The 27,463-nt window shown below is 44.5% G+C and overlaps 1 protein-coding gene across 20 annotated transcripts in view; it reads left to right on the top strand.

Moving 5' to 3' along the window:
- Positions 1 to 18,567, top strand: part of RBFOX2 (RNA binding fox-1 homolog 2) — a 239,570-nt gene extending 221,003 nt beyond the window's left edge. For 9 of the 20 annotated variants that reach the window (XM_032492115.1, XM_032492117.1, XM_032492116.1 and 6 more), the window contains 5 exons: positions 1,602 to 1,641; positions 6,808 to 6,839; positions 10,833 to 10,921; positions 11,363 to 11,435; positions 12,989 to 18,567. In XM_032492115.1, coding sequence (XP_032348006.1) covers positions 1,602 to 1,641; positions 6,808 to 6,839; positions 10,833 to 10,921; positions 11,363 to 11,435; positions 12,989 to 13,043 — 289 coding nt within the window. In that variant the 3' untranslated portion in view covers positions 13,044 to 18,567. Of the gene's footprint in view, positions 1 to 1,601; positions 1,642 to 4,608; positions 4,652 to 6,807; positions 6,840 to 10,832; positions 10,925 to 11,362; positions 11,436 to 12,988 lie in introns of those variants that run through there. The other 11 variants (XM_032492121.1, XM_032492122.1, XM_032492123.1 and 8 more) reach the window with 5 other exon arrangements.
- Positions 18,568 to 27,463: the final 8,896 nt, after the last annotated feature.

Raw genomic sequence — 27,463 nt, 5'->3', positions numbered from 1 at the left:
ACTGCAATTGGAGACTATGAAAATGGATAGAACTTAGCTAAAAACCTCACAGACGAGTTTAATTTGCCTACTGTGTAATACAAAGGCTCAGCATATTTGAGGCATTGCAAAGTGTGATCCTACTATTCTGTAAACACAGCAGAATGTCATTGGAAGTAGAATTCAGAAACTTTCCAGCTATCTATAAGAAATGTTATTTTCATATTCAAGTTAAAATATATAACTTGATGACCTCACTTGCTAGCTTGTTTATTGTAATAGAGAAGGTAGTAGTGAAAATTTCCAGCTCATTTAGTTGAATAAATGATCTAATTTTAAATAGCCAAATCTTGATTTAATACATATGAAGAAGGAAGTCTTATCTTTTTCCTCTACTGCTATTCCATGTGTTTTGGTCCCAAAATGTTATGGGGAAATTTTGTGCACAAAATATCTCAACAGGTTTGAAATCTGTATTTTAATTATAATAGTTTAGTGTTGCTCAGGATTAAGAAGAGTCATGTATTTTGTTTGTTTGATACAAATTCATTTTCTAAACAGGAAAGTAAACCCTTCTATTCCTAATCAGCTACCTTCTCGGTTTTATTCGTTTAAATCAGGTCATGCCCAAACTTCAGTTATCAGTTGTATTTTTCAGAATTCCATGAATATTCTAATGGTCAAAAAAGAACCCTTAAAGTCTTCCAGTTACTCCTCCCCACTCTGGATTATATTGTTACTATCTGGGATCCCCACTGCACCTTTCAATTCTTGGACCTTGGACCAATCACCTTAACCTTTAGCTCATTATCTCTGCTTGTGAAAGCAATGCATTGTGGGTATTTTTGGTTGTGTTTTTTTTTTTAATTACATTTCTCTGTTTACTTTGGTCAGAATTGATTGACTTGTTTTTCTGAGGTGTTGCATTGGTTCTTAAAATGCTGAATAATAATACTTTGCATGCTTGTGTGATCAGCCAAATCTTATCGCATGTCTAATGTGCAGGGTAAAAAGCAGGTGATGTATGGATATTAGAAAAAAAATTCACATATTACTATGAAACTGGTAACAAAATACTAAACATAATTTTGAAACATACTTTGCATACAGGTCCTGCCCTAATGGAGTTCTTTGGGTCTTTTTTTTTTTTTCTTCATATTAAACCCCTCTCTATACATCCCCTGCCCTCCAACCCACATACACACACCCCTTTTGAAGTTCTTTAAAGAAAAACTTCATCCTAGAACAAGCTTATTTTTAAAAAATACTCCAGATATGAAAAGTTGATGTTTCTTTCCAATCCAGCAGATTTTCCAAAGCTCTATTAGGCCCTTTGGGAGTGCTCTTTATTGTTTTAATCTTACTTTAATTACCAGACATGCAGGTGGCTCACTGCAGTTTTGCGTTCCTTCCCCGCCTTGCGTGTCCTGGAGCTGCATCACTTGCGTGTGCAGTGCACACTCCTCACTGCCTCCCCCGGCCCCCGGCCCCCGGCCCCGGTTCCGTATTCATACATCACCTGCCCGTGTAGAGCGCATGTGCATGCTGCCGTCCTCAATAACCGGAATGTGTTTCTGTTCTTTTGTTTTTTTTGTTTTTGTTTTTGTGTGGATTTTCTGCAGTGTGGTTTACCAGGACGGATTTTACGGTGCTGACCTCTATGTAAGTACACACACCGGGGCCTTCTCGACCCCATCCCCTGACAAGCCAGCCTTTTTTTTCTGTTTCTTTGGTTTGGTTTGGTTTTTTTTTTTTTTTTAATATAATTTATTTAATTTTTTATTTTCTTTTTCCTTGTGGATATATACATATATATATTTATATATTTAAGAATGCAAGCATGCTTCTCTGCCACTGCGCTTGCCCTGGGTGCCAAAACTAAGCCTTTGGGTTTCCTGATCATTGCTAGAGTCAGTCTACTGGACATATTCTTTTCCCTTCCCTTTACCCACAGATGCTCTGTGTATCACTAATACATTTGCGAGATGATCAGCAGGTTTAAAGTCTGTTATTACTGTCGTCTCACGTGCACACATAAATAACAGGACTAGCTTAGCCTTAAACCAACTCTTTCCCTGTTCTGCTTTTCTTCCCATTTCATATCCCTCTTTAGATCGTTAGAGCTTGGATTTACGTAGATGGCAGTGAGCTTTCTGAAATGTGTGTTTTCCTAGTTAACATACTTTGAGGGAGCATTATGTTGTGAAAGTGAAATAAGGAACTGATGCCAGTGAAGAGTGGGTAGGAATGAGAGGAAACCAGGGAGTCAGTGAGTGAGGCTCTTCTGTATCAGAAAGTCCGCAACCAGTGGGACTCTTTTCTTCAGAGCCACCGACAGGGAAATGAGTGCATAATTAGCAACCTCGCCTCTTTTACAAGCATTTGACCGTCATACAAGATTTGTTGATTCAGCCAGCCATGTCAACATCCTTATTATCATCCATTATTTAAACTGTCTAGCTACAGTTTCATGATTGGTTGTCATATATTATTTAAAATATGGACAAAGTTATCTAACTAACAGGGAGTCAAGTTGTTGAGTTTTGAAGTCTTTTAATTAGGACCTTTCCAAGTGGTCTTTTTCTGATTGCAAACTTGGTCTAGCCACCCTATCGTTAAGAAACAATTTCATAAGAAAAACTTGTCAGCATGAAATTATTCCTTGGGCATAGGTTAGAATTATCTAGAAATGCTTTCCCCACCCTCACCTCCCGAAAGTCGATAAGGGTACCTTTTTAATGAACTATTTCCACAGTCTGCCAAAGACTCTCTGGCAATCTAAGAACATTAATGCACTTTCAGAATGCACTTACAGCCTCTGTGTATTGCAGGAGGTAGAGACAGGATAAAGCGGTCCTCTGGGATGCTGTGGGCGGTAGTACTTACCTGTCCTATTCAGAGCAGACCTTCAGAGTATGCTCGATTTAACACATACTTAAAGGAACCTTAGTCATGATTTGGTCCAACCCTCTCCATTTGTAGATACGTTTCTTAGACTGTGACTTACCCAGATCACATAAATTATTTGTATAGCCAAGCATAAAACCCAAATAATCCATATTTCACTGCCTCTGTTAGTACTTTAAGTAAAATCTGCATCTTTCCTCAGATGGTTTTCAAGAAATAGTGAAAGATCTCTTTTTCTTGTGCTCACAGTGAAGCTCAAGGGTTGGGAAACGATATACTACTTTACAGCAAATTGCACTTTTCTAAGTACCTACTTACATACAATCTCAGCATGTACATTCTCCATATACATTAGTATCCATATTTTCATGAACTCATCTTTATGTTATTTAAGTTGTTTTCTTGAAATCTGGTCTATTATAGTACACTTCCATTTGAATTATTTCTTAAGGTGGGGTTTCTTTTTCCTCTCTAATATCCTCCTTATTTGGGGATTTCTTAAGAATGTGGCCTCCTTGTGCCTTATTAAGATTTGCCTACTTCCACCTTGTCAAGTCAACCAACCAAATACTTGCTTACAGTTCTCTCACTTCCTTAGTTTATAATATATGATTTTATTAAAAGAGAGATGCTTTTTCTGTACTTGTTGAGAAAATGCTCTTGAAATTTTTTTTTTAAGTCTACTAACTGGATTACCTTATCAAGCTGAACAGAAGTAATTCAGTGACCTTGCTGAAACATTTTTTTAACCAGTGGCCCCTTGTTGATGAAAAGAGTACTAGTAATGGTATTTTCATTTCTTAGTTCTTATCTTAAAGCACTTAATCGGACGAAAAAGTTGGTCACTAGTGCTGAAATAATATCCAAACCCACGAATGAAAAACAAGAATATGTGAGGAGGTAACTGTTGAGCGAGGCCTAATGTAAACTCTTCCTACAGCTTTTAAAACTTGAGACCCCCTGTTCCATGTGTGATGTGGCAAAGGAGGCTTCTTTAAAAACATGCAGACAAACAGCAACAACCAGAAAGCCCTATCATTTTACCTTGAGTTTGTTCTGCTTCTCTCTGTGCATTTTCCCTTCTGTGGGAAGCTATCCATAGATGTTTAGTTGTTGTTTCCTCAGAAAAGGAGATTAGACATAGAAAGAGAGGGGGGTTTATCTAGTATAAAGAGTTACCCTGAACCCAAGCTTGAAGAGACTACATGAGGGAAAAGAGTGTAAGTTACTGATTTTGTTTAAGTTATAGTAATTTAGGCTGTCAGCTGTGGAGGATTTTTGCTTTTTTGGTGTTTTGTTGTTTTGTTTTGTTTTGTTTTTTGTCTTTTTAATCTCTTTCCCTGTTCTGTTCTTAGGCCGTAATCCCTGCTAGCCATTTTCTTCCTTGCTGTTTCTTTTGTGGCACGTTCCTCTCTGGAGAACTGATCTAGCAATTGTGCCCATAATTTGTGAAAAGACTCACGGCGATAAGACCTGGGAGTGTAGCAGATGGATTACGTGTCTGCCCGCCCCCTCTTTTCTTGACGAGTAGAAAAGACATAATTCACCCTAATTCACTTTTTTAATGGGATAACAAACTGCTCCTAATTCTCATCCTGTGAAAAGCATGCTTGCATCCAAAGGAAAGAAAAGGCTGGTGGGCCCCTTAGCGGGCTTTTTTGTATGATTGTTTTCCTTCCACAGCTGTGTTTTTTGAACTGCTCTTCCTGTGTTCTGTTATAGAATAGTCTTACAGGAACCAATCATTAGCGCTAAAATACCTCAGGTAGGAGTGCCAGTGTGACCTGCCAATCAATCAGATTGTGGATTGCAGTGAAAAAATTGAAATATACTAACCATTCCAGCTCCACGTTAGAGATGGGAACAGAGGCTTTTTTGGACAATCAAGACTTGTGAGCGTGTGATCTAAGCCCTGCTACCTCAGCAGTGCACACAGTCAAGTTCATTACACGATGGCACTTCCTCCAAAATTAAGTCCATTGCCACATATCCACACCAGGTGTGTTATATGCACTGTCCCATCACTGCCACCTCTTTTAGTTTGTCAATCAACATTTATCCATGGTGTTTAAACTGATCTTTTAGATTTGGAGATCTCAGCAATTTGGGACATTTTCTTACTCTTGTGAAAGAAATGAGAAAAGGGAGAAAATAGGATATGTGTTAAACAGGACTCCTGAATCCCAAATTGGGTCCTGTGGTGAAGTCATGGTAGTAATTGGACGGTGCTGCTATGTAATTTTGAAGTTGTCTTAAAAATTTAGACATACTGGGACTCTAACATTGAAACACATTTCCCTCGCCCCCCTTTCACCTTAAAACAAGGTCAGTGAGTTCATTTGGATAATGATGGACTGTCAGGTTTGCTGATAGCTGGATGCTAAGAAAAAGAAAACAGTAGGTAGCTTTTCACAACTCAGTTAGTCTCTTGATGTGGCTACCCAGTGAGATTTTGGAAATGAACTAATTTGGGGAGATGTGGAATAGTAGTGTTTGAAAGGTTTAATTAATTATAAGATCATCTCTCATCTATCTTAAAAGTAATAAATGGAAGATACCAAGTTGGTCATAAAAATTTCTTTCCTTAACCCCAATTATAATAATAAGATAAATTTAAAATAGTTTCCTTAAAAATTTTTCATATCCACTTTTCAAAGTAGTTGGGTCTCTCAGTCAAAGGCAGTGAAAATATTATTAGAAGTTCTGCATTCACATCGGTGTTACTCACATTTAATCAAAGGTGCCATATTGCCACCTAAGAACTCTTCTCCTTAAGAGCGCCTCCTCATCTGAGCTCAGCCCAGCTCAGTGGATCTCAGCTGCAGAAGGAGGTGAGGGAAGGAGGGAGTTAGAATCGTGTAGAAACAAACAAAGTGACTCCCAGAGGCACAGCATTAGACCCAAGCTAATTGGACAAGATCTCTGCTTTGCTGTAGTGATTTTAAGCATCACATCTTCCATTCTCCCCACCCACATACACCCCCACTCCCCTTGCTCTGTAAATCCATACACCACATGTAGGGAACAAGCTTTCATTTTGTCTGCTGGTCTTGAAACACACATTCTTCTCCTCAGTGTCACATAATGTCATTTTGTCTTCCAGGTAGAAAGAAGGTGTCTTGACATCACATGCTCACCAAAGTCCTGTTTTTATGTAAATCCTGAAACAAAAATATAATGATGAAATTAATGGCCAGGTTAACATCAAGACAAGGAGAAGGCCTACCAGTGTGAGATTAAACTTAGATAGGCAGACAGAGGTCAGGTATAAGGGGGACAACATGTGGAACCCTTCCATCGTGTTCTAGTTAAAGCACAGCCACAGAACTGTGCGGAAGAATCACGTGGTCAGTGTGGCAACGTCGTAACGTTAATTAGGCAACAAAATTGATGCAGAGTGGAGGAGAAAATCCCCAGGAGATGACTTTGAGCAATGGGAAAGTGAGACTTAAACAACAGCAACCAAGGGATGGTAAAGGTAACAGCATTTTCCCTTGAGAAAGCAAGACGTTGAAGGCAGGATGTGTTATGGCTATGTGAAAAGATACAATGCTTGATAAACACAGGAAATATTGTAGAACACTGGGTCAGAATGTCTGGGTGTCGACAGGGCAAGCACACTACCGAGTGCCGTGGGCCAGCACAGGATCTTGGTGTCAGGGTCAGGGAGGTTGAACAGGGGATTGATGTGGCGCTGGGCTGCCCAAGTTGGGAACACTAGAAGTCATTCAGAATGAGTAACAAACGGATAAGAAAGTAATTATTTTTAAAGGGGCGTGTGTGTATTTGGACCAGGCTTAGCCATGCCAAATTTATCCAGATCTCAGGTTCCAAAAAGCTGTCCGTGTGTGCCCTCCTACATTAGGGTGTGCTGTGGCCATGCTAATCCCCATTTTTTGTTTTATTTCAAATCACACACAGATAGAGTCTGCAAACTGCTTCAGATCAAACAGGTCTGATTGTGTGTAAATACATATGTCCTTTTTACTTTTTATTATTAATGGTTGCTTCAGTTTTGCATCAGTGCATGGTTAAAAGCAATACACATCAGCTATTTCATGACTTCATATCTCCAAATGAATTATTTCTCCTCTTTTTTTTTTTTTTTGTTTGTTTGTTTGTGCAGTCAGCTGAAGAAATGTTAACATCTCACTCTAAATCTCTCAGTGGAGTCTCTGTTCCCTTCTCTGATATAACAGATGGGTTACTGCTTGTTATAATTATTAACATTGTGGTGTGGGCCAGGGCTAGGGTGGGCAAGATTGACTATTCCTTTGGGCTGGGGAGGGGCCAGTCGTTAGGGTATGGAATGTTAACTCAAGTGGTGACTGACTGTCTCCGTAATACCAGGTCGTTGTGGCTGCACGCTCTAGTAATTGAGGCTGTGTACTTCACCGAGCTTGTGGTAGAGCCTAGGGCAAACCGCTGTCCCAAGAGAATGCTGGGATAGATAGAGTTAGCCAATCCGAGTCTGAACGTGGTGATTTTGCTGGTTGTTTTAGCTCCAGATGTTGGCATGCTTAGTTTTTAATGTGATTAATAAATGTGGCGCCATATCCCTTCCCCACGCCTGAACCCTGTCTCTCCTGCCCCCTTCCCCACCCTTGTTTTTTTTTTTTTGAAAACCTTAAGAAACGGCAACAAAACCCTTGGTGTTTCAAACTGCACTTTGTTCTCATGTTCTAGAAACGACTTCAGATTTGCAAGTAGAAGAGCCAGCTGAGAAAACAGTTTTTCCACCTGGATTCTTTACGCGATCCAAAATCCAGAATAGAAATAAATATATCTGAATTTTCCTTGTCTTATATTATGTGAGATATTTTGTCCAATAACCAATCTTAAAGCACCAGCAGAAATACTTAGGAGTAAGAATACATCTAAGACGAGTAAATCGATGATATATAATTTAGTTTTTCTAATTTGGGGGTAGTCATCGATGAATTACCAGATTCATTTATTAGGATATTACCTGCCCATCCTAAGCATAGACAGCCACCTCCCTTTAAAGGGCCTCTCGACAGCACCATTATAAAGTAGTTAGGAGAGAGGCCATGTTGAAAGATAATCTGCTTTTTAAAAAATTTACTGTAGTTTTTCTTAATGCTGATCTTCTTGAGCCTTTTGTTGTCAGTAAGATACTTGCATCCCTGTCCTGTTTTCCTGAATTCGAACAGCAGAGAAAGAGCCTCATCAAATTCAGACTCCAAAGTCAGAGTTCACTTAAGTAGAAGGAAACTACTGCAGATAGATTATCTCCATTTCCTTCTGGCTTAGAAGGACCCTTTCTTCCCACAGTCTGATCCTTTTAGAGTTGTTTTGATTAACGATAACATTACCCCCAAACCACTGAGATTCTGACGGCTTCTTGCAGGCCAAGGAAACTGAGGGGTTCTATCAGTAACCTCATTGAGAACCTCTCTTTTTTTTTCCCCAAAATTAGTGCAGTACACCTCAAATTTAATGATTTAATATAATCCCCAGTATCTCTGACTTACTGAGGGTCTAATTAGTACTTTTAAACCTCAGAACCCCTTAATGAGAACAGTATGCCTCCGCCTATGGCACAGAACTTCAGTTCTGAAGTGTTTCACTCAGGTGGATATGAACTGGGCTTTAATTGCATTTATTACCTTGACTTTCTAAATTTTTAAAGATTTTGGGGTTTTTACGGAATGCTAAGGGGACAAACCTCATGATGCTTGTTTACCACATTATCCTTGTTTACAAAGACGTTTTACTAAAGAAAGTCCTGCTGTAGACTTCACACTAGCTAACTTTAATGCTAAACTCATGGAACCGTCTCTAGTTATACTGAAAAAGTGAGCCTTCAAGGTTCATTTAAAGCCTAAGCTTTCAGCTATGATTAGCATGTTGCTTCATTTAACAAATATTTTTACTGTTTCATGTCTTCTTTAGAAGTTTTTAAAAAAGGAAATAAGGTAAAGAGACACGTTAGTTTATGTATACTGTATAGATTGGTGTATATGTATGACAGCGTATATATCACAGCCTGGATGTATAGCTTTGCCCAAATCAGTCTGGCCTGCCCATTCCCATAGACCTGGCTGGAATTCAGAGGAGACATGTGGGTCACAGATACCCCTGAGGGTGCTTCCTGCCGCATCCCTGTTCGTTACCATTTCATTGCCAGTGTTTGATAAATATTAGAGTTTTCTTATTTATATGAAGATCTGTGGAAGAATTTGTAATTGAGAAAGCAATGTGTGCTTTTCTAAGTCATTCACTTGAAGAACAAAGAAGGAATAATACATAACCACTGAAAGCCAGTCAGGGATTTTTTTTTTTTTAATGTACCTTTGAAGCTAATTCCGATGACTTTACGTGGCATAAATTTAAAGAGCGAGAGTAAATTTTCCCCGACAGTGCAATTTCTCCCGTTAGAGAAAGCATAAGTTATGTAAGAAAGAAGCAAAAAGCTATAGACACCCATAAGAGGAAATTGCGGGTGTTTCCAGAATAAGATTTGAAAAGAAATAAAAGCAGCAAGCTAGAAACTGCCCTATCAGATGAACAGCGGTCCCCCTAGAAAATACTTGTTTTCAATCCTAAAAAAATGATATAGAAATAAATTTGAAATTTCTGTTGTAGGCTTAGCAAAAATTGAACATCGGACATTCAAATTGAAAACTGAAAAGTGGAAGCTTCTGATGTCCATGAGAAATGAAGTGTGCTGTTGCTCACTGCTGAAATGCTGTCCCAATGGACCAGTTCAACATACAGAGCTATGTTTGATAGGGAGAAGACAGTAGTAACAATACACACCTGAACTTGGCTTAGGTACAATAGATGAATTCTAGAAAGGTAAAGAGAAAGAAGGAAAAGTGGGGCTTGCCGCTTTTTAAAATCGCCTGTCCCATGTGGCACTTGTTGGGATTATCTGTGAAATACTTCATGAAGGAGCACATATGCTTCACCCCGACAGTGAAAACCTTTTGAGTATTTGGTTCATCTAAACTGAGTTAAAATAACCAGACAGGGGGATTTGAGGCTCTTTCGCCCTGAGAGAGGGTATCTGCACCCTTAGAAGAAAAGCCCCAGAGCCTGCTGTGAGGTTAGGATGTAGGAGTCCCAAAACCTCTTAAGGAAGGAAAATAAATGCAGTTAAATGCTTGGGGCAGGCAGGGAGGGCCTCCTGGTCTGTCTGAGTCTAGCCCAGGGATCCTCAGCCCTTTGTAACCTGATTTGCCTGAGTCTGAAATACGGATTGGAGTTGGCAGACTTTTTCTGTAGGGAGCCAAGTGATAAATATCTTCCGCTTCGTAGGCCATGCGGTCCCTGCCACAGCTACTTTCAGAAACAGGTGGCAGACCACTGGCTCACAGGTGGAGATTTGCCAACCCCTGATCTACTCTGGTTTTTCCTTCTAAATATTGCTTGCTTATCTTAACCTCTTTGCAGACATGCCAGGCCACACGGGGCATAGCACTGTGTGGGGCCTTTACGCACCGCAGTCTCCTAGCAGTAGGTCAACCTGAGTGCGCACAGGGAATCTGAAGTTAATGCAGGCAAATATATGTCTTAATTCTATAATGTACGTTTCCTGTCCATCAGGTCAAGTTCTCCCAACTTTCTGTACACATTTTCTCTGTTCGAAGTTCCAACAAAGACCAAAAGTAAGACAGATCCAAAATCATTTCTTCATTTCTTAAATTTGAGAACAGGTGCTACAAGGTAGTTTATTTTTATTACTATTACAAATTGGAAAGCAAACCCCTGCCTTAAGTGGAGCTTCATTTTGCACTAAGGGATAACATGCAGACTGATGCAGTTTGAAACATTCTCTCCCCACATGTGTCCGTGTTTGCGTCTGTCTGTCTCCGTGTCCGTGTCCGGGTCTGGGTCCGTCTGCGTGTGGGTGGGTGCGTGTCCGGCCGGCCGGCCCGGGGGAGAGGTATCTGTAAAGTCAGTTCTCTTCTCTCCTGTAGGGTGGATATGCAGCCTACAGATACGCACAGCCTGCTACTGCGACCGCAGCCACAGCTGCTGCCGCCGCCGCCGCCGCCTACAGCGATGGGTACGTCAGGGGGCCGGGAGCCCTGCACCCTCCCCACACGTCACCCCTCCCCCGGCACCATTGCCAGGATGGCACTTAGCGCCCGGGGCTGCTGCTGACCTGGGCCTTCCACCAGCCTTCTCCTGTAGCCTCCATCCTGCCCAAAACCCGACGGCATGGACTCCTCTGCTCCTCGCTCTTGTTCTTGTGTCTTTCTGGCTTGGACCCCAGTTTCCCTCTTCCTGATCTCCAACTCCCTTCTCTCCCATTTCCTAGAAGTTCTTCAGATATTTTCAGTTACTGCATTTAGGAGCAGACTAGAGAGATTTTTTTTTCCATTCTACTAGTTTCCTAATAACATTCCAAGACCAAGTTACTCACAAGTCCTTAGCACCGTTAACCCCTTAAATTTTTTGGATCACTGGCTTTCCTTTATCTCCCTGACTGTATCTCTCCTTCCAGTTATGGCAGGGTGTACACAGCCGACCCCTACCATGCCCTTGCCCCTGCCGCTAGCTATGGAGTTGGCGCTGTGGTAAGTGAATGTATCTTTTTTTTTTTAATGTTTTACTTCTGACTTTTACCTACAGTCTAATAAAGATCTAGGAAGGTAATAAATTCAGCCCTTCTTCCATTGCCAAAGTATTAACACCAATAGGACTATCTGGAAATTTCATATCACCTTCTCCATCTGCGTGTGATAGTGTGAAACCCACTGCCTGATTAAGGACAGGAGAGAAGAATGAGTAGTGACAGTCTGTCCAGAATAACCGCATTGTTTGGGAGAGAAAGAAGGGAACGGATTGTTTTGTATCGGCTCAGATGTTGGACAGATGCCTGTGGCGTAGTTTTATTGATGGGTCTTAGCAAAGATGTCAGGACATAAGATTCTCCAGTTTTCACAGTAAATTCTTCAAAAAGACTTAAGCCTGTTTCACATGCAGATGCCAAAGGAATGTCCCTGCTATTCCTGTCTTCTGGTAGACAGTACTAGAAATTACCAAGTGAATGCCTTACAAAGATAATTTATTAGTAACATTTGTGGCAAAGTATGGTGTTTTCATAGAGGTATACAAAAAAGTCTGTGAGCCTATCTAGAGTAATCCCGCTGACCAAACTCAAATCCCTGCTACAGTATTTTTGTGTTGGCCTGGACACCTCCAGGTCCAGTGGCTGGGACTCACTGGCTACAGCGAAGACTGGCCAGTCCCCAGTGAACCCTCCTCATGCCAGATGTCCTCTGCCATCCACAGTGCTGTTGGGGGATCTGGGAACGTGGATACGGTGTTTGAGAGGGAGGCAGAACGATGGGTCACAGTCGGGACGCAAAGGATGAGAGAACCACCATTTCTCACACTAAATCTCTCCCGATGAAGATTTGTGGGAGGGTGTAACCGGGTCCAGGGGGTGGGTGATTAGAATTGAGGTAGATACATACAATATGAAGAAAGTGATGGGAATTCCTGAGGTTTTATTTGGTACCAAAATAATATAAGTCCTGTACTAAAAGAATGACTCAAGGAGAGATACGATCCTAGGGAACTTTTGATTGAAAAAGATAAGCCATTAGATAATGATTAAAACAAAGGAATAAAGCCCAGTTAAAACCCCAGTTTTATGTACATGTGTGTATATATGTCGGATACGTCAAGAACAACCTAAAGCTGATGTACTTTATAAATGAGAGAGGACCATGTAATGTGTAAGGTAAAATTTAAGTCACGAGTGTAATGAGGTAATCAAGGAGGTAAACAAGACACGTGCTTTTAAAAATCAAACTATTTGCAGACCTGGTTTTAAACTGTATTGAGTTTCTCTTCTGTACTAATTCATGTAAATAATGAAATGAACAATTGTCATACTCTCCCCTTGAGAATATCAGATCAGCAGTAAATGTGTGGGCTCTGGTTTGAGAATCTCAGGGGCAGAAGTTGGTTTCCTGACCTCATGCGCTAGGCAGCATCTAACCAGTTGCTTTGAAGCTTCTAAGGCAGCTGTTTTCCCAAATCCCTTCTCAGGATGTATGTCGTCTTCTTTTAATGCTTCTCTCATCAACCTTTTAATTATTTTTGTCTTTAATCACTGCAGGCGAGTTTATACCGAGGTGGCTACAGCCGATTTGCCCCCTACTGAAGTGACGTGAGACCCCTGCAAATGGGACAGCCCCCCAGTTCATGAGGCCTGGCTATTGCAATATTTACTAGTAGAGGAACTCTATAGCAAGATGAAGAGGAAAAACAAACAAACAAACAAAAAAAAAAAAACACAAAAAAAGAGAGAATACTTTTTTATACCTCACTATGTTCTTTGAATATGTATTTTTCCTTTAAATTTCTGCCTTTAATTCTTTTGTTCCAAAGATTGTGCATTTTTTTTCTTTTTTCTTTTTTTTTTTAAACTGTGGTAAAAAAAAAAAAATAATGCATTTCCATGTCTGTATGTCCGTGCTTAGCTCTTCTATCAATCACAGAAGAGGCAGTTAATGAGAAAGGAGAGACATTAGGAGCTGATAAATGCATTTGATCAGAAATCAGCAGACAGAATTACCAAAGTGTATCTGGTACTGACTGTCTGGGGGACAGGCGGACGTGGAAGGGGTCTCTGCGGCAGGATATTCTTCTAGACTTGAGCTTCTGGTCTTTGGCAGGCAGTTCTGACTGGCTGTGGCTGGAATCCACAGACAGTAGGGATTGTGCTTGCAAAGCAGGAGCATCAAAAAGACACTATCCTCTCCTCTTCCCTCCTGACTTCTCCATTCTTTTTACAATCATCTTACACGCACAGCCTGAGACAGTTGGCATAGTTTTTGGAATTATAGTATTAATATTTCCAAACATGCGCTCAGACTGTGGATAATAAACACCTCATTAGGAAACCGGTCTCAGAATGAACCCTGGAGTATGAAAAAGATCATTCTTTTCTTTCCTATAACCCTAGCATTCCTGCTGGGCTTCTTCCCCTTTAATGGAACCACAGCTTAGCTCATCTGTCCTTTTACTAACCCCTTGCTCTTTTGTCCTCAAGATTCAGGAATTTAGGACCCAGGGACAGAAGAATAAATAGCCAGTGGCCAGATTTCTCCCAGGTGTCTGGGGCACGGCTTGAGGACAGGGAAGTACAAATTGTCCAGAGCCAATAAAACAGGCAAGGATGAGAAAAGGGGTGTCAGACGTCTGACAAGGCACCCTGGTACTCCTGACCTTTCTCTTGCATCAAAAAGTCAATACAAAGTATAAAACATGTAGTAAAGCCTCTGCTAGCCGAGGATAAAGCACCGAATCCTAGATCAGCTGTCCCTGGAGGTTTCGGTGAGTAGGGCATGTGAGGGCAGGCAAAGGCACTTTGTCCGAGCTCCAAAGCCATAGGAATTTTCATCTTCCAGAGCCGTAACAAGTCACTTCTCTGTCCACAGTCTGGAGCCCTCGTGGCCATTCCACCCAGCTTCTCGTGATCCTCCAAAGGCACCCAGCTGAGTGAGCACCTGGACCACATGGTCCACATGAACACTACGGAACATAAAATAGAACCCCTGTGGTTGCTCCCCTCCCGGACAGGAAGCAGGGTCTGAAATGGCAAGGGTCTCATACGTTGCCAGAAAGAGTCAGGTGGTGGCCTCGGCGGTGAGTCACCGCCCCTGCTGCTGGCTTCGATTTTAGATGTACATTATCAAGGTAGGGGAGGAAGTGTCTCTCCTCTAGCTGTTAGCTGTTAATGATCAAGGCAAAGGTCCTGCAGCATTTCCAAAATGAAGGCATTAGAAAACAGAAGAGCACGGTCTGTTTGGCTCCCTGGTCTATTCACATTGGTACTAGGGTGAACTTTCACCCGAGGGACAGCTGCTAAAGGGAGTAATTCAGAGACATGGAGCTTCTGGTCTGTTATGGGTTTGTTTGGGTTTTTTGCTGGTTTTTTGATTTTTTTTTAAATTTACTCCTGCCTCCACATATGTTCTTGACTGGTATCAATTCACGTCCCTGAATTAAAATGACTGACGTTGGACAGCATCAAGCATTCGTTGTAAGCAGAGGGATATATCGGTGGAGACTGGCCTGTTGTGTATAATACATATCTTCTCCCCCTTCAGAATTCTCTCTCTTCCTAATAACTGGGAGAGAGGCTGCCCTGAGACTCGGGTAGACATCAAGGAAGCTAGAGGCCTCGATGCAATTCTTACTGATTCCGGGGAGGACCGCCCAGAGTAGGGACGCGAGACTGCCCAGTCCATTAGCCATTGTTAGGCGCGCCCTCCCCAAGCCAAAGTGTGGTTTGTTGCTGTTCAGACAATTTTTGTTGCGTGTATATAAATATTTTAGTTGGGGGGCGGGGCGAAGGGATGTGGGGCTTTCACGGTTCTAGGGAATGGGGGCAGGGAGGATTTTTTCTTTCTTTTGCTTTTGTTTTGAGGGAGAGCTTGTACTGACTAAAGAAACTAAGAAATTCTGTGTCATGTTCACATTGGGGCCATTCTCACAAATGGCAAGCCGCTCCTCAGTGGAGACAAGGCCAGTTCTAACTGGCTGTATCCAGAGCAGGGGAGGAGAATAGGACAGTAAGTTCAAGCCTTGTCTCCTTTTTTCCGGGAAGAGGTAAGGATGGTGGGAAAGGCAGAGAAGGCAGCTTCCACAGCCCTCGTAAAAGAGGCAGAAGCCCGAGCTTTTGTGCATTTCAGTTCAGCTGGTTCTGGCTGAGGACTCCGCAGGCAAGCTCTGTTTTCCAGGGGGCCTCTGCTGCGTTGCCAGGGGGGGCTTTCATACTGCTTCCTTCAGCTCCCTTCACTAAGAAAGACTAAGTCGAGTTCTGGTTCTTATGAAAGGGCCTTTGGTTTTCGGTGTCAGCACTGAGAATTGGGGCTCCTGGAGCACCTCAGCTGATGGTATCCACGTCCCCATCAGCTTTTGAACTTTGAGACTCGGTTTCATCAGAGGCAGCTTCCTCAAAGCATCAGTGCTTGTGTGTTCCTGACTCTAGTGCCCTTTGGACTAAGGAACAGAGTCAGAAGACAGTTTGGCATCTCATGAGTGTGTTAGAGGATGCTGGCTGATAATTCCAAAAACCTTACCGATGCCGAATCGCAGTGTGTGAATGATTCCGACGGCTTTACTGTGGGTCATGATGCGGGCTTCTGTACTAAGCTTCTTGCTCTTAGAGGCTGGGCTCCTTTCAGGAGATCTCTAGTGAAAACCTTTATCTGGATATCCCTGTTTCAGCCCAGAGAGCTGTCCTTAGATCTTTTCCAGAATTCTTATTACATAGTTCAGCTCCCACTCACCAAGATCAGCTGTTGTGATTCATCATTTTTAAGGCTCTCAGGTTTTACCAAACCTCCCATCACCATCACCCTCCAACAGCCACAGTTGGAATTGAGCCAATCTTATTTTTCCTTGAAAAAGAAAGGGCCTGGGGCTCAACTCTTAGTTTAAGGGGAGCTGGTGGAGAGCTATTCAATAGAAATCAATGAGAGCAGCCTTTCCTCAAAAGTGTGACTCCTCAGGGGCTGAACTGCTCTTAGTTTAGGTTCCGCCTTCCTAGAGACATAGCAGACAAGCCGGTGAACCACCACCACCACCAACCCCCTGTAACCAGTCACATAGCTTCCAGGTGCGAGGGAGGTGTAAACTCAAACTCGGGGTGGAAGCAACCCCAGGGGTCTGCAGGAAGGGCGTGATAACCCCCCCACCCCATCCCTCTGGCAGGAGAACAAGGCCAAGTGAGGGACAGCCGGGAGGGCACTGCCAGGAGGGATGAGGGGACCGTCGGGACCGTCCCCTTGCGTCACGTCCGGCCGCTTCTCTGCTGCTTGCGATCCTCCAGCACAGTGACAGTTGCAGAACTGCAGATTTGTTTCCCCCAGATGATAGGAGGAAAGGGACTTGGGGGGTGGGGAAGGGGTAGTGGTGTTTTAAAAGCATAAGTTACCTGTTTGCACTGTTTTAAGGTAGGAAACAATAGTGGGCAAGGTGAACATCAAACGTAAATTTGTGTGTTTTGATTTTGTCATGCTCTTGAAAATGTTTGACCGTTTGTAGTACCCACCAGTGAAACTTGATTCTCTGTTGCATAAAACACTATTTTTTTTGGAAATGTTACTGTCCAAAAGCCTCTTCCCTCCCTTTCCCTCTTCCTGTGTACTTCCTTCATACTTGCTTTCTGATCAACCAGGCAATAGCCATCCAAGAGCTGGAGTGCGAAGCAGGGCCCTTTCCAAGTAGACTCTGGGTGTCCTGAGCCCGCGTGTGCCCTCTGGTTTAGTGAGTGCGGTCGAGTCCCCGGCACCTGTCTGAAATAAGGCTTACAGATGAGGCTAAAGTGAGTTCTCCAGTTCCCGAGTCAGATGCACTAGGAAGGAGGAGCGAGGGGTGGAGGGGTCCCTCGAGCATTGCCGCCGGCTGTAGTAGCTGTGTTCTTCTCCACGTTACCGGAACTGTAGCCAGTTACAGTTTACTCAGGAAAACGGTAGATCAATTCAGCCATGGTAGTGCTGGTTGGCAGGGATTGGTAACGGAGAGAACTGCTCATCAGCCACGACTCAAACTTGCCTTTAAGGAGACGGCCGGCGGGGCTCAGCCCTCAGTCCGGTGGTCACACACCCGCCGGTGTGGTGAGGGCTCAGCTCACCCCGGCAAGCAAAAAGGGAATGTCGATTCTCTTTTCTCTGCCCACCCCCGCCCTTGTTACCAACACCAGATGCCCAGGGGGTACATAAGTTTTTGAATTTTTTAAAAAAATTTTTTTGGTTTGTTTTTTCCGGGGACTGATAAGTGCTTTAAGCAATGTCTATACCCCATCCAGACTCCCAGCTTAGTCGTTTTCTGGTTTATTTCTGTTCACAGTATTTTTGTGTGTGTGTGTGCTTGTTTTGGCAGCTCATTTTGGCTGTATTATATATCGAGTGATGAATTGATCCTTTTTTTTTTTCCCCTAAGGGATATGATTTTTTTTTTTCCCCTTGTGTTATAATTCTGCTTGTGAATAGCTGGAGCAAACCTGGGGCTGACACGTAAGCTAGGGCTGCAAAGTGCTGAGAGCCGGTTGAGTTTCCTTGTCCCTGACAGGCTGACCTACCTGAGTCTCTGAGCTTTTCAGTCCAAATCTTTGCAAGGCTAAAAATGCCACAGAACCTCTCCTCTTCTCCCCACTCCCCATGGCGGGGACGGAACCATCCCTCCTTGCAACATGCCGATTCTCCAGCCCCCTCCCGTCGCCATGGCAAAACAGGTACCTTTGGGGCATGGGGGCATCACCTGGGATGCTTGTATAACTTGACCACCTGCCTTTTCCCCCTCCCCTCCCCGCCCCCCAGAATCACTTCCTAGGACACCCGAGCTGCTTGCCCAGGGTCCTGTTTCCCTGCAGACTCCAGAGAAGCACCCAGGGCTTTGTGACAGTCTCTGATTCCCTTCCCCTCTCGCTAAGACTCATATTGTATAGTAGCTTTCAGACCATACAGTATTCATTGGGTTACTCTTATTATCAAGTAGCTGGAATTGTGAAGGTCGGAGTAGTTAGATCTTTAGCTTTTATTCCTTATTTTTTTGTATTACTATCCATGTGTATAAATTATTGATCATGTTGCTGGCTTTTATAAACTCTAAGCGAAGGAGGAGCACTGCCCCTGCCTTTGCGAATGGTAATGAAGCACTGTTTTTAAATAAAAGAGAGAAACACCATTCTGGCCTGCGCGTCTTGATCCTCGGTGATCGCTGTCGCTTCCCTCTGAAGCTCAAGGGATAGAACTTGGATTGGACTTTGGAAGATGGGAAAAAGAAAGAGGGAAAAAGTAGGGAGTGGCCCCAGTGCTGCTTCCTGGCTCTCCGTGCTCCCGCCTCTGCAGTCTCCTTCCACTTCCCCCCTCCCTCTCAGCCTCTCCTGAGTCCTGGCTGCCACCCTTCTCCTACCTTGGAAATGCCCTCGGGGGGGGGGGGGGCGCTTCCCTGCCTGGTGGCCTCTGTCTGGCTCCCGCACCCCAGGCTCCTGGGCCTCTTCCTTCTTCCCTGTGCTTCTCAACCATCCCTCCTGCACTGGCTTCTCCGCCAGTAATTGCCAAATCTCTGAAATTCCCCCTAGATCTCCACCCCACCTAACGTCACTCTCTCTGATCATGGCCCTTCCCTGTTTCCTGGAGGGAATGGAGGCAGGCACAGGGCATCTGCCCGAATGAATTCTCTGTTCCCAAATCTAGGCTCTCCTCAAACTCGCCCTTCTTTCCTGTTCTCCCGGGAGAGGCAGTCCTCAGTCAGGAGCTGACCCTACACCTGTGCTCAATCTGGCCTTTCCCACCTTCTCAGGGCCTTTGCTTTGTTGTCCCTCCCACAGGGAGCTAAGCTTTTCCTTCTACTCGTCCGTCCCACGTTTAAACGTGCAAATGATTTTGCAAGACCCCAGCCCTCTCCCTCATGACAGACTTCTGGAATAAGCTGCTGCCCCTATTCTGACTGCCTCCTCTTCGCGCTGCTGCGACCTGGCCTCTCCCCGCCATGAACCTGAAGCAGCCCCCGTGTGATGACAGCAGATGGCACCTCCCGGTGCACTGACCTGACCTCCGGCACTGCCAGGCACTCCCAAGACCTCCCACTTGCCTGTGGACTGTGACAGGCCGGGGGTAGGGGGCCTCCACTGCTGCCCGCAACACTAGCTCCAGGGTCTGGCCTGGTCCCCCTGCCTGGCCTCCCTCTTCCGTCTCTTTCCCAGCAGCACCCACCGCCTAGTCTGCTCTCCGCAGCCACCGTCATGACATCAGTTGGACCATAATGTGCTTCTGTACAAGACAGCCCTAGTCAGTGCCAGCCCTTCCCGGGGCCCCTGAGGCCCTGGACACCGAGCTCCCTACTGGTTCATCCGTGGCCTGCCTCCCTGTACTAGAACCTGAGAACCCGGAGATCAGCAGCTTTGTTCTGTTCGCTCCTTTGTCTCCGGTATCTGCAACGTACAAGTGTTCAATAAATCCTTGTTGAATGACTTTTCTTCAGTCTTGTATGTACAGTGATACACAGCTCCTACCTGCCCCTGCCCTCCCTGTATCGCCACCCCGAGTGATGAGAGCAGATGCTGAGAGCCCTTCCCGCGTGTGTGCTCACGTCATCTTTGTCATCTTCCCGGTGGCCTGGGCAGGTGATGGGTGGCCGCCTCCTTGTCCTGCCGCCTGCGCTTCTTGCTGGGTGTGTGGGCAAGCGAAGCCCTGACCGTGCTTTCCCCAGGACATTTCTGGACTGGCGACTGTAGCGAGTAACCTTGAGGAATGAGGGGTGATGTACCCCTCGGACAAAGAACGAGCTTGCTCCCTACCCGTTCTGGAAAAGGTGGCTGCCCCTCGCTCAGGGTTCCTCAGCCGCAGCGCACACCTCCCGGTGCACAGCATCCATCTGGCCCATATCCCCCTCCCCTGTCCCACATGCTGACGCCCGTGCTGCCCACATGACAAGTCCTTTGTCTCTGACCCAGTCTCATGTCTTCTGCCAGAATCCATGCAGCAGCGACAGGCTGACAGCTTCTGCAGAGGGAGACACCACACTCCAGACCCACCAGCATTGTTACCCCACATTAAAGATGAGGCAGCCGAGGCCCGGAGAGAAGAGAGAACCTGCCCGTGGTCAGTCCCATAAGTAGGAAGTGGCCGAACTGGGGTCCAAGCCAACACAGGCCATGCCCTTCGCTTCTGACCACTGGTGCTTCTCCAGCGGAAACTGCAGACACCCGAGAGCTGGCACTACACCCTGTCCCTGGCTGCCCCTGTCCCACCCTCTCGCTTAAATCATCGTGTTTCCCAGGTGTTAGGCGTCCCTCTGCTCTGCTCCCCTGAAAACTCGATGTTTTCTGCCTAATGACTCAGAGCCATAACCAGAGTCCATAAAGCTCTAGTTTCAAGTCCAGCTGCAGTCCCACAGCCCCTAAAGTTCAATATGTTGACATCTTGCTATCCAAACCTCTTCATTTCCCTCGGTCAATAAATTGGACAGCAGTTGGCAATAACCATGTTAAAATCCTAAAGAGAAAAAAAAAAAAAAGAGTGGGAAAAAATCTTGCTCAAAAGAAGATGTGTTCCCACTTTTGTCTTGGGTCGTGCAGAATGTTGGTCACTTTTCGATGTTCTGTTGCCCCATTCTCCCTGAGCCCAGCGCTGCCACCCCAGACCTGCTCCCTGCTGGCGCCGCAGGATTGCTCATTGGTGTGGGGCATCCTACACACGGACGCACACGCACACATGTTGGAATTGGGTCTAGGAACGCAAAAGACTAGGCTTCTTGTTTTCAGCTGTTGATGACATCCTAGGAGTGGCCTTCCATGAAGACACATTCATGCTCCCAAAAAGGTGGAAAGGAAAAGGGAAAAAGAACCAAAATTACCTCTAAATAACCAGAGCTGCAACGTGACCTTGATCTGCTTCCTTGCAGTGTTTTTTTTTTTGTTTTTTTTTTTGTCTTTCCTACACCCAGGGTTGAGAGATGTGTTTCTCCCGGTTTGGTTTTAAGTGAGAAAGTGTATATACAATTTTCATCCTGCTTTTCTTCACCTAACTTGATAAAATAAACATTTTCCCTGTTAATCCAATTACCATCTCTTGTAAACATCAGTTTGACCGTTGCACAGTGTTCTCTCAAGTGGATGAACAGTTTGTATTTAACGGGTCTCCTGGTGTTGGAACATTTTAACGGTGTCCCGTTTTTCCACAATTATAAATTCTGCTGCAATAAAAGGATACTTCCTCTCAGGAATGGCTTTTCTCAAATCACCAACTTTTCCTTGCAAGGCACTGGGACTGTAGCTCAGACCTCAGTCGGAGCCGTAGACTCCGTGACTGAGATTCCACACATGTGTGACTGTGATGAGTGATGGGGGGGTGGGGCGGGCAAGGAGGGGGTGGAGGAGTCTCAGAGTGTAGTTGACTTTGAAATAAAAGGCTCTTTTTGTTTGAATTATAAATGTACTGTGCAGTTATATACAGTTTGGAAAATGCATGTGTTCTGAATGTGTCCCGACATCCGTTTGAATTCATGTGAATATTTCCATCCTCTTGGTCCCCAACTCCACCTGTACACACAGAAAATCTGGCCTCTGCCAAACTTCCCTTCCATCCCAGCTATTTCTGGCATCACGGGGGGGGGGGGGGGGGTGATTGGGAACCACTGCAGGTCTCCCTCTGTCACTGCTGGGAGCAGAAGTTTCCCGAGCCTGAGTGTCCTTGGTTAAAGACTAGTACTGTGCATCTGACAGACCAAGGTCCCACGGAGACAGCTGACCAACTATGGCAAAAAGGAGAAGGAAGTCGTGTCCTCACTTCTGCAGTGTAATTGGAATCTTCCGGAAGTGTCCCGTGAGCTCCCGGGTATCACAGGGCTGGCGAGGTGGTGCTCTCTTCACATACCAGGTCCTTACCTGTCTAGTTCCTGCCGGGCCAGCATGATGCCCGGCACAGAGGTGCTCATCACACGTGTGCATCAGATAACTTAATGAATGGCCCCTCTGGTTGGAAATGCACACAGGCAATGGGCAGAGAGGGCTAAGTGAGGAGACTGGCAGATGCCAAGGCCCAGGAATGCACAGGGTGGGGAACAGAATTGCAAGGCACCAGCTCACCACCAGGGGCTCCCTCCCCTCTCCTCACAGCCCGCCCACCCCCATGAGGGGCTCGCACAGCACCCCTTCCTCCCCATCCTCATGTCATACCATTGACCGCTCCTTTTGCTAATGGCTTATCTGGGGTCCATCCCCCAGCTGTGCCCCCACGATGTATTAGAGCAGAGACCGTATCTTTTCCCACGATATCCTGGTGACAGCCAAGGGAAGAGGTGGGCAAGACCCTTTGGAAGATGAGTCCTCTGTCTCAGTTTGCCCCTTAAATCCACCCCTGGTTAAAATGAAGCTAGAACATACACCCAAGAGCACAGTGATGCGGTAGAGCGAGAGGAAAGCGCCTCCCGCCTTCATGCAGTGGCTCCCAAGCTCAGCAGAACTACTTGCAGAGCCTTGCAAACTTCCCAAGTCCGCGTCATGTCCCAGATCAATTAACTCCTTGTCACTAGGACCCACACTCTCGTCAGTATTTTCTGAAGCTTGCCAGGTGATTGCAACATACAGACAACTTTGGTAACGTGTCCTGAAGTCCTTGGCCCCTTGTCTCAAGACTTAATTAAAATCTGTTGATGAACAAATGAATGAATGAGGGGAGGCAGAAGGGGCAAGGGGCAAGATAGAGGTAGGGGGGTAAGAAGTACAACCTACTATGTATAAAATAAATAACCTACAAGGATGCATTGTAGGTTTCCCTAGATTACAAGCCATTTGGTGATGGAATTCGCATAAAAACTCAGGACTCCAGCTTCCTGGAAGGACTCCAGTCTGTTTGCCTCTTCTGCTGGTTGAGGACAATACTCCCCTGAGAAAGGAAGAAATCCCTCTGCCTTCACCCAAGGAGGGAAGAGAAGCATGAAGTACACGCACAGGACATCGGAAGTGACCCAAGTACCTGTGGTCCAAGCTGGGCTCATCAGCCAGCAGCAAAAGGAAAGGACTTAGTTTTGAGCCATCTCAGGACTAACAGGAGCTGCAGGAGTCCTTCAAAGAGTGGAAGAGGGACCGGGAACAGTGATGGAAGGCCCAGCCAAGGCCATGGATGCATAGAATAGATCATTCCTGTCCTGAAAGGGCAGGCAAAATGCAGTCTGCATGAATTATGAAGATGTGATCATTTCAGAGCCTGGGGTAGCGCTGCAATTAATTTTACAGAACATCATGGACACCTCAGCAATCGACGTACAGCCTCTGTGAGGCAGCGTTGTCTATTTTGAGTATTTCACACTTCAGCCCGGGAGTCTGAATGCCCAGGCAAAGGCCATGGAAAGGTAAGTCCCAGCAGTTTGAATCTTAAGGTAAGACCCAGACATTCCCAATTCTTGGGCAAGGATGTAGGAAGGCTGGGGAAGGAGTGTCCTGGATTGGGGGAAAATGGAGCAAATTCTGCTTCTAGGACTCCATCATCCAATAGACCAGGTGTTTGGACACCTGTTAATGTGCTTACCAAAGGTTTTAAATTTACTTTGCTAAGGAATTTTTTTTAGGAAGATGTGTAGATATTTTTTTGTTGTTTATAATTGACACATCTCCAAATGCAAATGGAGGCAAGTGAGATGGCATGACCAGCTCGTCAGCCAACTCTGTTGGGACACATTCAGATGCTTCGTAGCAACAAAATCTGAATATTAACCATCAGATTTCCTTCCCTCCTTTCCTCCTTCATGCCGAGTGCCAGGTCTATACCAGACACTGTCTAGATGCTGGAATTTGGGGAGTGGGATAGCAGCCCAGTCCGTGCCCTCACAGAACTCATGTCTGGTGATCAACCCCACCGCCAGCCATCACTTTCCTAGGATTACCTTCCCAAGCCAGTTCTATCCATCATCTTCTCCCAGGCCTGTGACTTAAAAGAGCAGCCAGTGTGTTTCTTCTCTAGTCATCTCCTTCCAAAAAGGTTTAACGATGCCCTGGGAAAGTAGATTATCTAATTATTAAATTTGGGAATAATAAAAGCAAGCTCAGACTACATCAAAAATCTTAATGTTTCAAAATTTTCACATTCTTTTTGCCTAAGGATTTTATCCAAACGATTAAACTATGATAATACTCAGTGCTAACTAGGATGTAGTAAAACTGGTCATCGCTTAGGTTACTGGCGGCAAAGTAGATTGGAGAAGGACTTTTGCAATTTTTATGTTACATATTAAGGCACAAAAGCCTTCTGATGGGCATCCAATCACCCAACAACAGGCATGAAGGGGACCAGGGCCGTGCTGTTTAGAATACTGTAAACTCAAATGCAAGTGAGTAATCGTTCTGTCCCGCCCTCTACCATCTTCGATCCTGGCAGGAGTGTCCAGTCTCTAGAAAGCCTTTCTAGAGATGAAGAGTTCATTGGTTGGTTAGCTGTTTGTTTTAACCAGGTAGGTGGGGGGGGGGAGCAGAACACGACACCCCAAAAAATGCTGCTTTGGTTATTTGATTATTGATGAGTTTGAGCTGCTGGCTCATGAATCAGCACGGGCAGAGAGGCTTTCTCTGAACATCCCTCATCTGCCCAAAGACAGACCCTCCAAAGGGAACACAACGGGCACAGACTCCCCTCCCCAGGAGTTTCATCAACCAGGAAAGATCGACTCATCACAGGAGGGGAGAGAAGTTGACCCCACACCCAGACAAACTTCGTCACAAACCATTCACTCCCCGCCAAGAGGTCCACCTCCCCCACCCCCTTTCCCTATTAAAGTGGTATTGAAGACTGAACTCTAAGCCACCTTGGGGAGTCACAGATTCTCCCCTGGGCATCTCCCACGTGCACATGAGGTAGATGTGTTGATACACTTCTGTCTGTTTTCCTCTTGTGAATTTGTCTTTTATTGCAGGGGTCTTGGCCGGCTGAGAACTCAGGAGCGTAGAGAGCAAACCCCCATCACAGACAATGCTGCACAGTTACCCTCGTTTAAAGACTCTTTCCAATATTGCAGCTTCTTTTGTTGTTCAAAAAACACTTTAAATATATTTTCAATATGATTATACAAAGATCACCCCCAGAACCACCACAGCATAAATCAAGGCTTTATTCGTTTTATTCAGTTGTTTTTCCAATGCCCTTTCTTTTTCACGTCTTCAATTACCACCTTATAATTGTGTCTTATTTTTTAAAACGTAGTATTGCAGGGAGGGTATAGCTCAGTGGTAGAGCGCATGCTTAGCATGCACGGCGTCCTGGGTTCAATCCCCGGCACCTCCGTTAAAAAGGAAAGAATGAAATGCAGTATTAAAAGGCAAATATTTTTCATATTGCTACATGGTTGTCGTAAGGATTTTTTGAGGACTCTGTGCTTTTTCAGCAAGAGGGGATGTGCCTCGTGTTTATAGAAACAATCCCTTATTGTGACCCGTTGGGGTCTTGATGTTTTTGTCACCCGTGTGAGTCCTTCATAGAGCGGCACCGGCTCTCCTGGGTGCAGCCTCCGCTCTGACCAATGGCCCGGCCAGTGGTCGGCCCCGTGGCCCCCTCTGCTCTCTGGCTTCGTGCAGGAACTCCCTGCAGGGGCTGGGGGGCTACCTGTCTTTCTACTTACACTTGCTGAAGGAAGTCACCTGCTGCCAATGTGGGCCATTGAGAAAGTCCCAGGATCCATCCTGATTAAATCCAGGGTCTGCTGTCTGCCTACCCAGCGACACGTACGGCTTCCCAGGACTTCTGGTTTTCATGTTTCTTTTAAGAACAATTCGTTGTTGCTTCACATTTCATGCTAACATTATTTCCTTGGTAATTCAAATTGTTTTGAGGCCATTGTGAATAACATCTGATAATGCTGTGTTCTCTAACTTGTTTTATTACTCGACAGAAATATTATTCATTTTTAATGCATCCCTTGTGCTTTGCTGAACTTTTACTGATTGTAATAGTGGTGGGATGAATATTTCATGTGTACCGAAGGCTGGTTTTCTTTCCTACTTTTTCAATACTTATTTTTCTGGTTTCATACTTTATTGGGTTAGCTTGAATTCTTAAATTATTTAATTTTATGAAATTGACTCTAGTGATGGCAGCTGGTTCACAAAAACCACTCCTCTTCATAATGAGGCAGTCTGTTTCCTTCCTGGATTTAAGTATTTTCTTAGGAGTAGGTGCTGAATTTTCAGACTCTAATGAGATGGTCATAATTTTCCTTTTTTATTTATCCCATGAATATGGTATATTATGTACATAAATTTCCATACATTGAATTATCCTTATATGTCACAAAAACCCCAACTTTGTCACTGCAGATTTTTGCATATGTCATAGATTTATATTATATTTTCAGGGTGTTCATCTTAGAGACGTAAATGATAATGAACTATAGTTGTCTTTCCTTGAAATCAAGGTGTGTTTTTTATTAGTGTTATATTTGCTTCATGGAATATACTCACTAGCATATTGCGTTTTCTATTTCTGGGACAATTTATGAGGCCTGAGAATGGCTTAGTTTCTGAAAGCTTAAAAGAACTTATAGTGGGGAGGGTATAGCTCAGTGGTGGAGCCTGTGCTTAGCAAGCACAAGATCCTGGGTTCAATCCCCAGTACCGCCATTAAATACATAAATAAATAAACTTAATTACCTCCCCACCCCCGTCTGCTGCCAAAAAAAAAAAAAAAAAAGACAAAAGAACTTACAGATTTCCTTATGTTTGCCCCATCTTCATGGGATGCTGTTTTGATTTTTTTTTTTTTAAGTCTTTAATGTGCTTAATAAATGTGACCCAGCTTCTCTTCCCCTCCTTGGAACATGGCTCTCCCATGCCACCTCCACGCCTATTCTTTTTTGAAGACTTGAGAAGTAATTTTTAAACCAAAAAAAAAAAAAAAAACCCTTAACATTTCAAGCAGCACTCGGTTCTCATTTTCTGTAAACAGGTATTTCTCACGAAAAGGTGCTTCACGGAAGAAGAAATACAATGGCCAATAAATACATGAAAAGATGCTTCACATCGTTAATAGCTAAAAAAATGCAAATGTAGATCTCATAAGACACCCTTTCATTGATCACATTGGCAAAAGCAAAC

This window comes from Camelus ferus, chromosome 12 (genome assembly GCF_009834535.1).
Source record: "Camelus ferus isolate YT-003-E chromosome 12, BCGSAC_Cfer_1.0, whole genome shotgun sequence".
Lineage (NCBI taxonomy): Eukaryota > Metazoa > Chordata > Mammalia > Artiodactyla > Camelidae > Camelus > Camelus ferus.
This window is presented reverse-complemented; position numbering and strand designations above follow the sequence as displayed.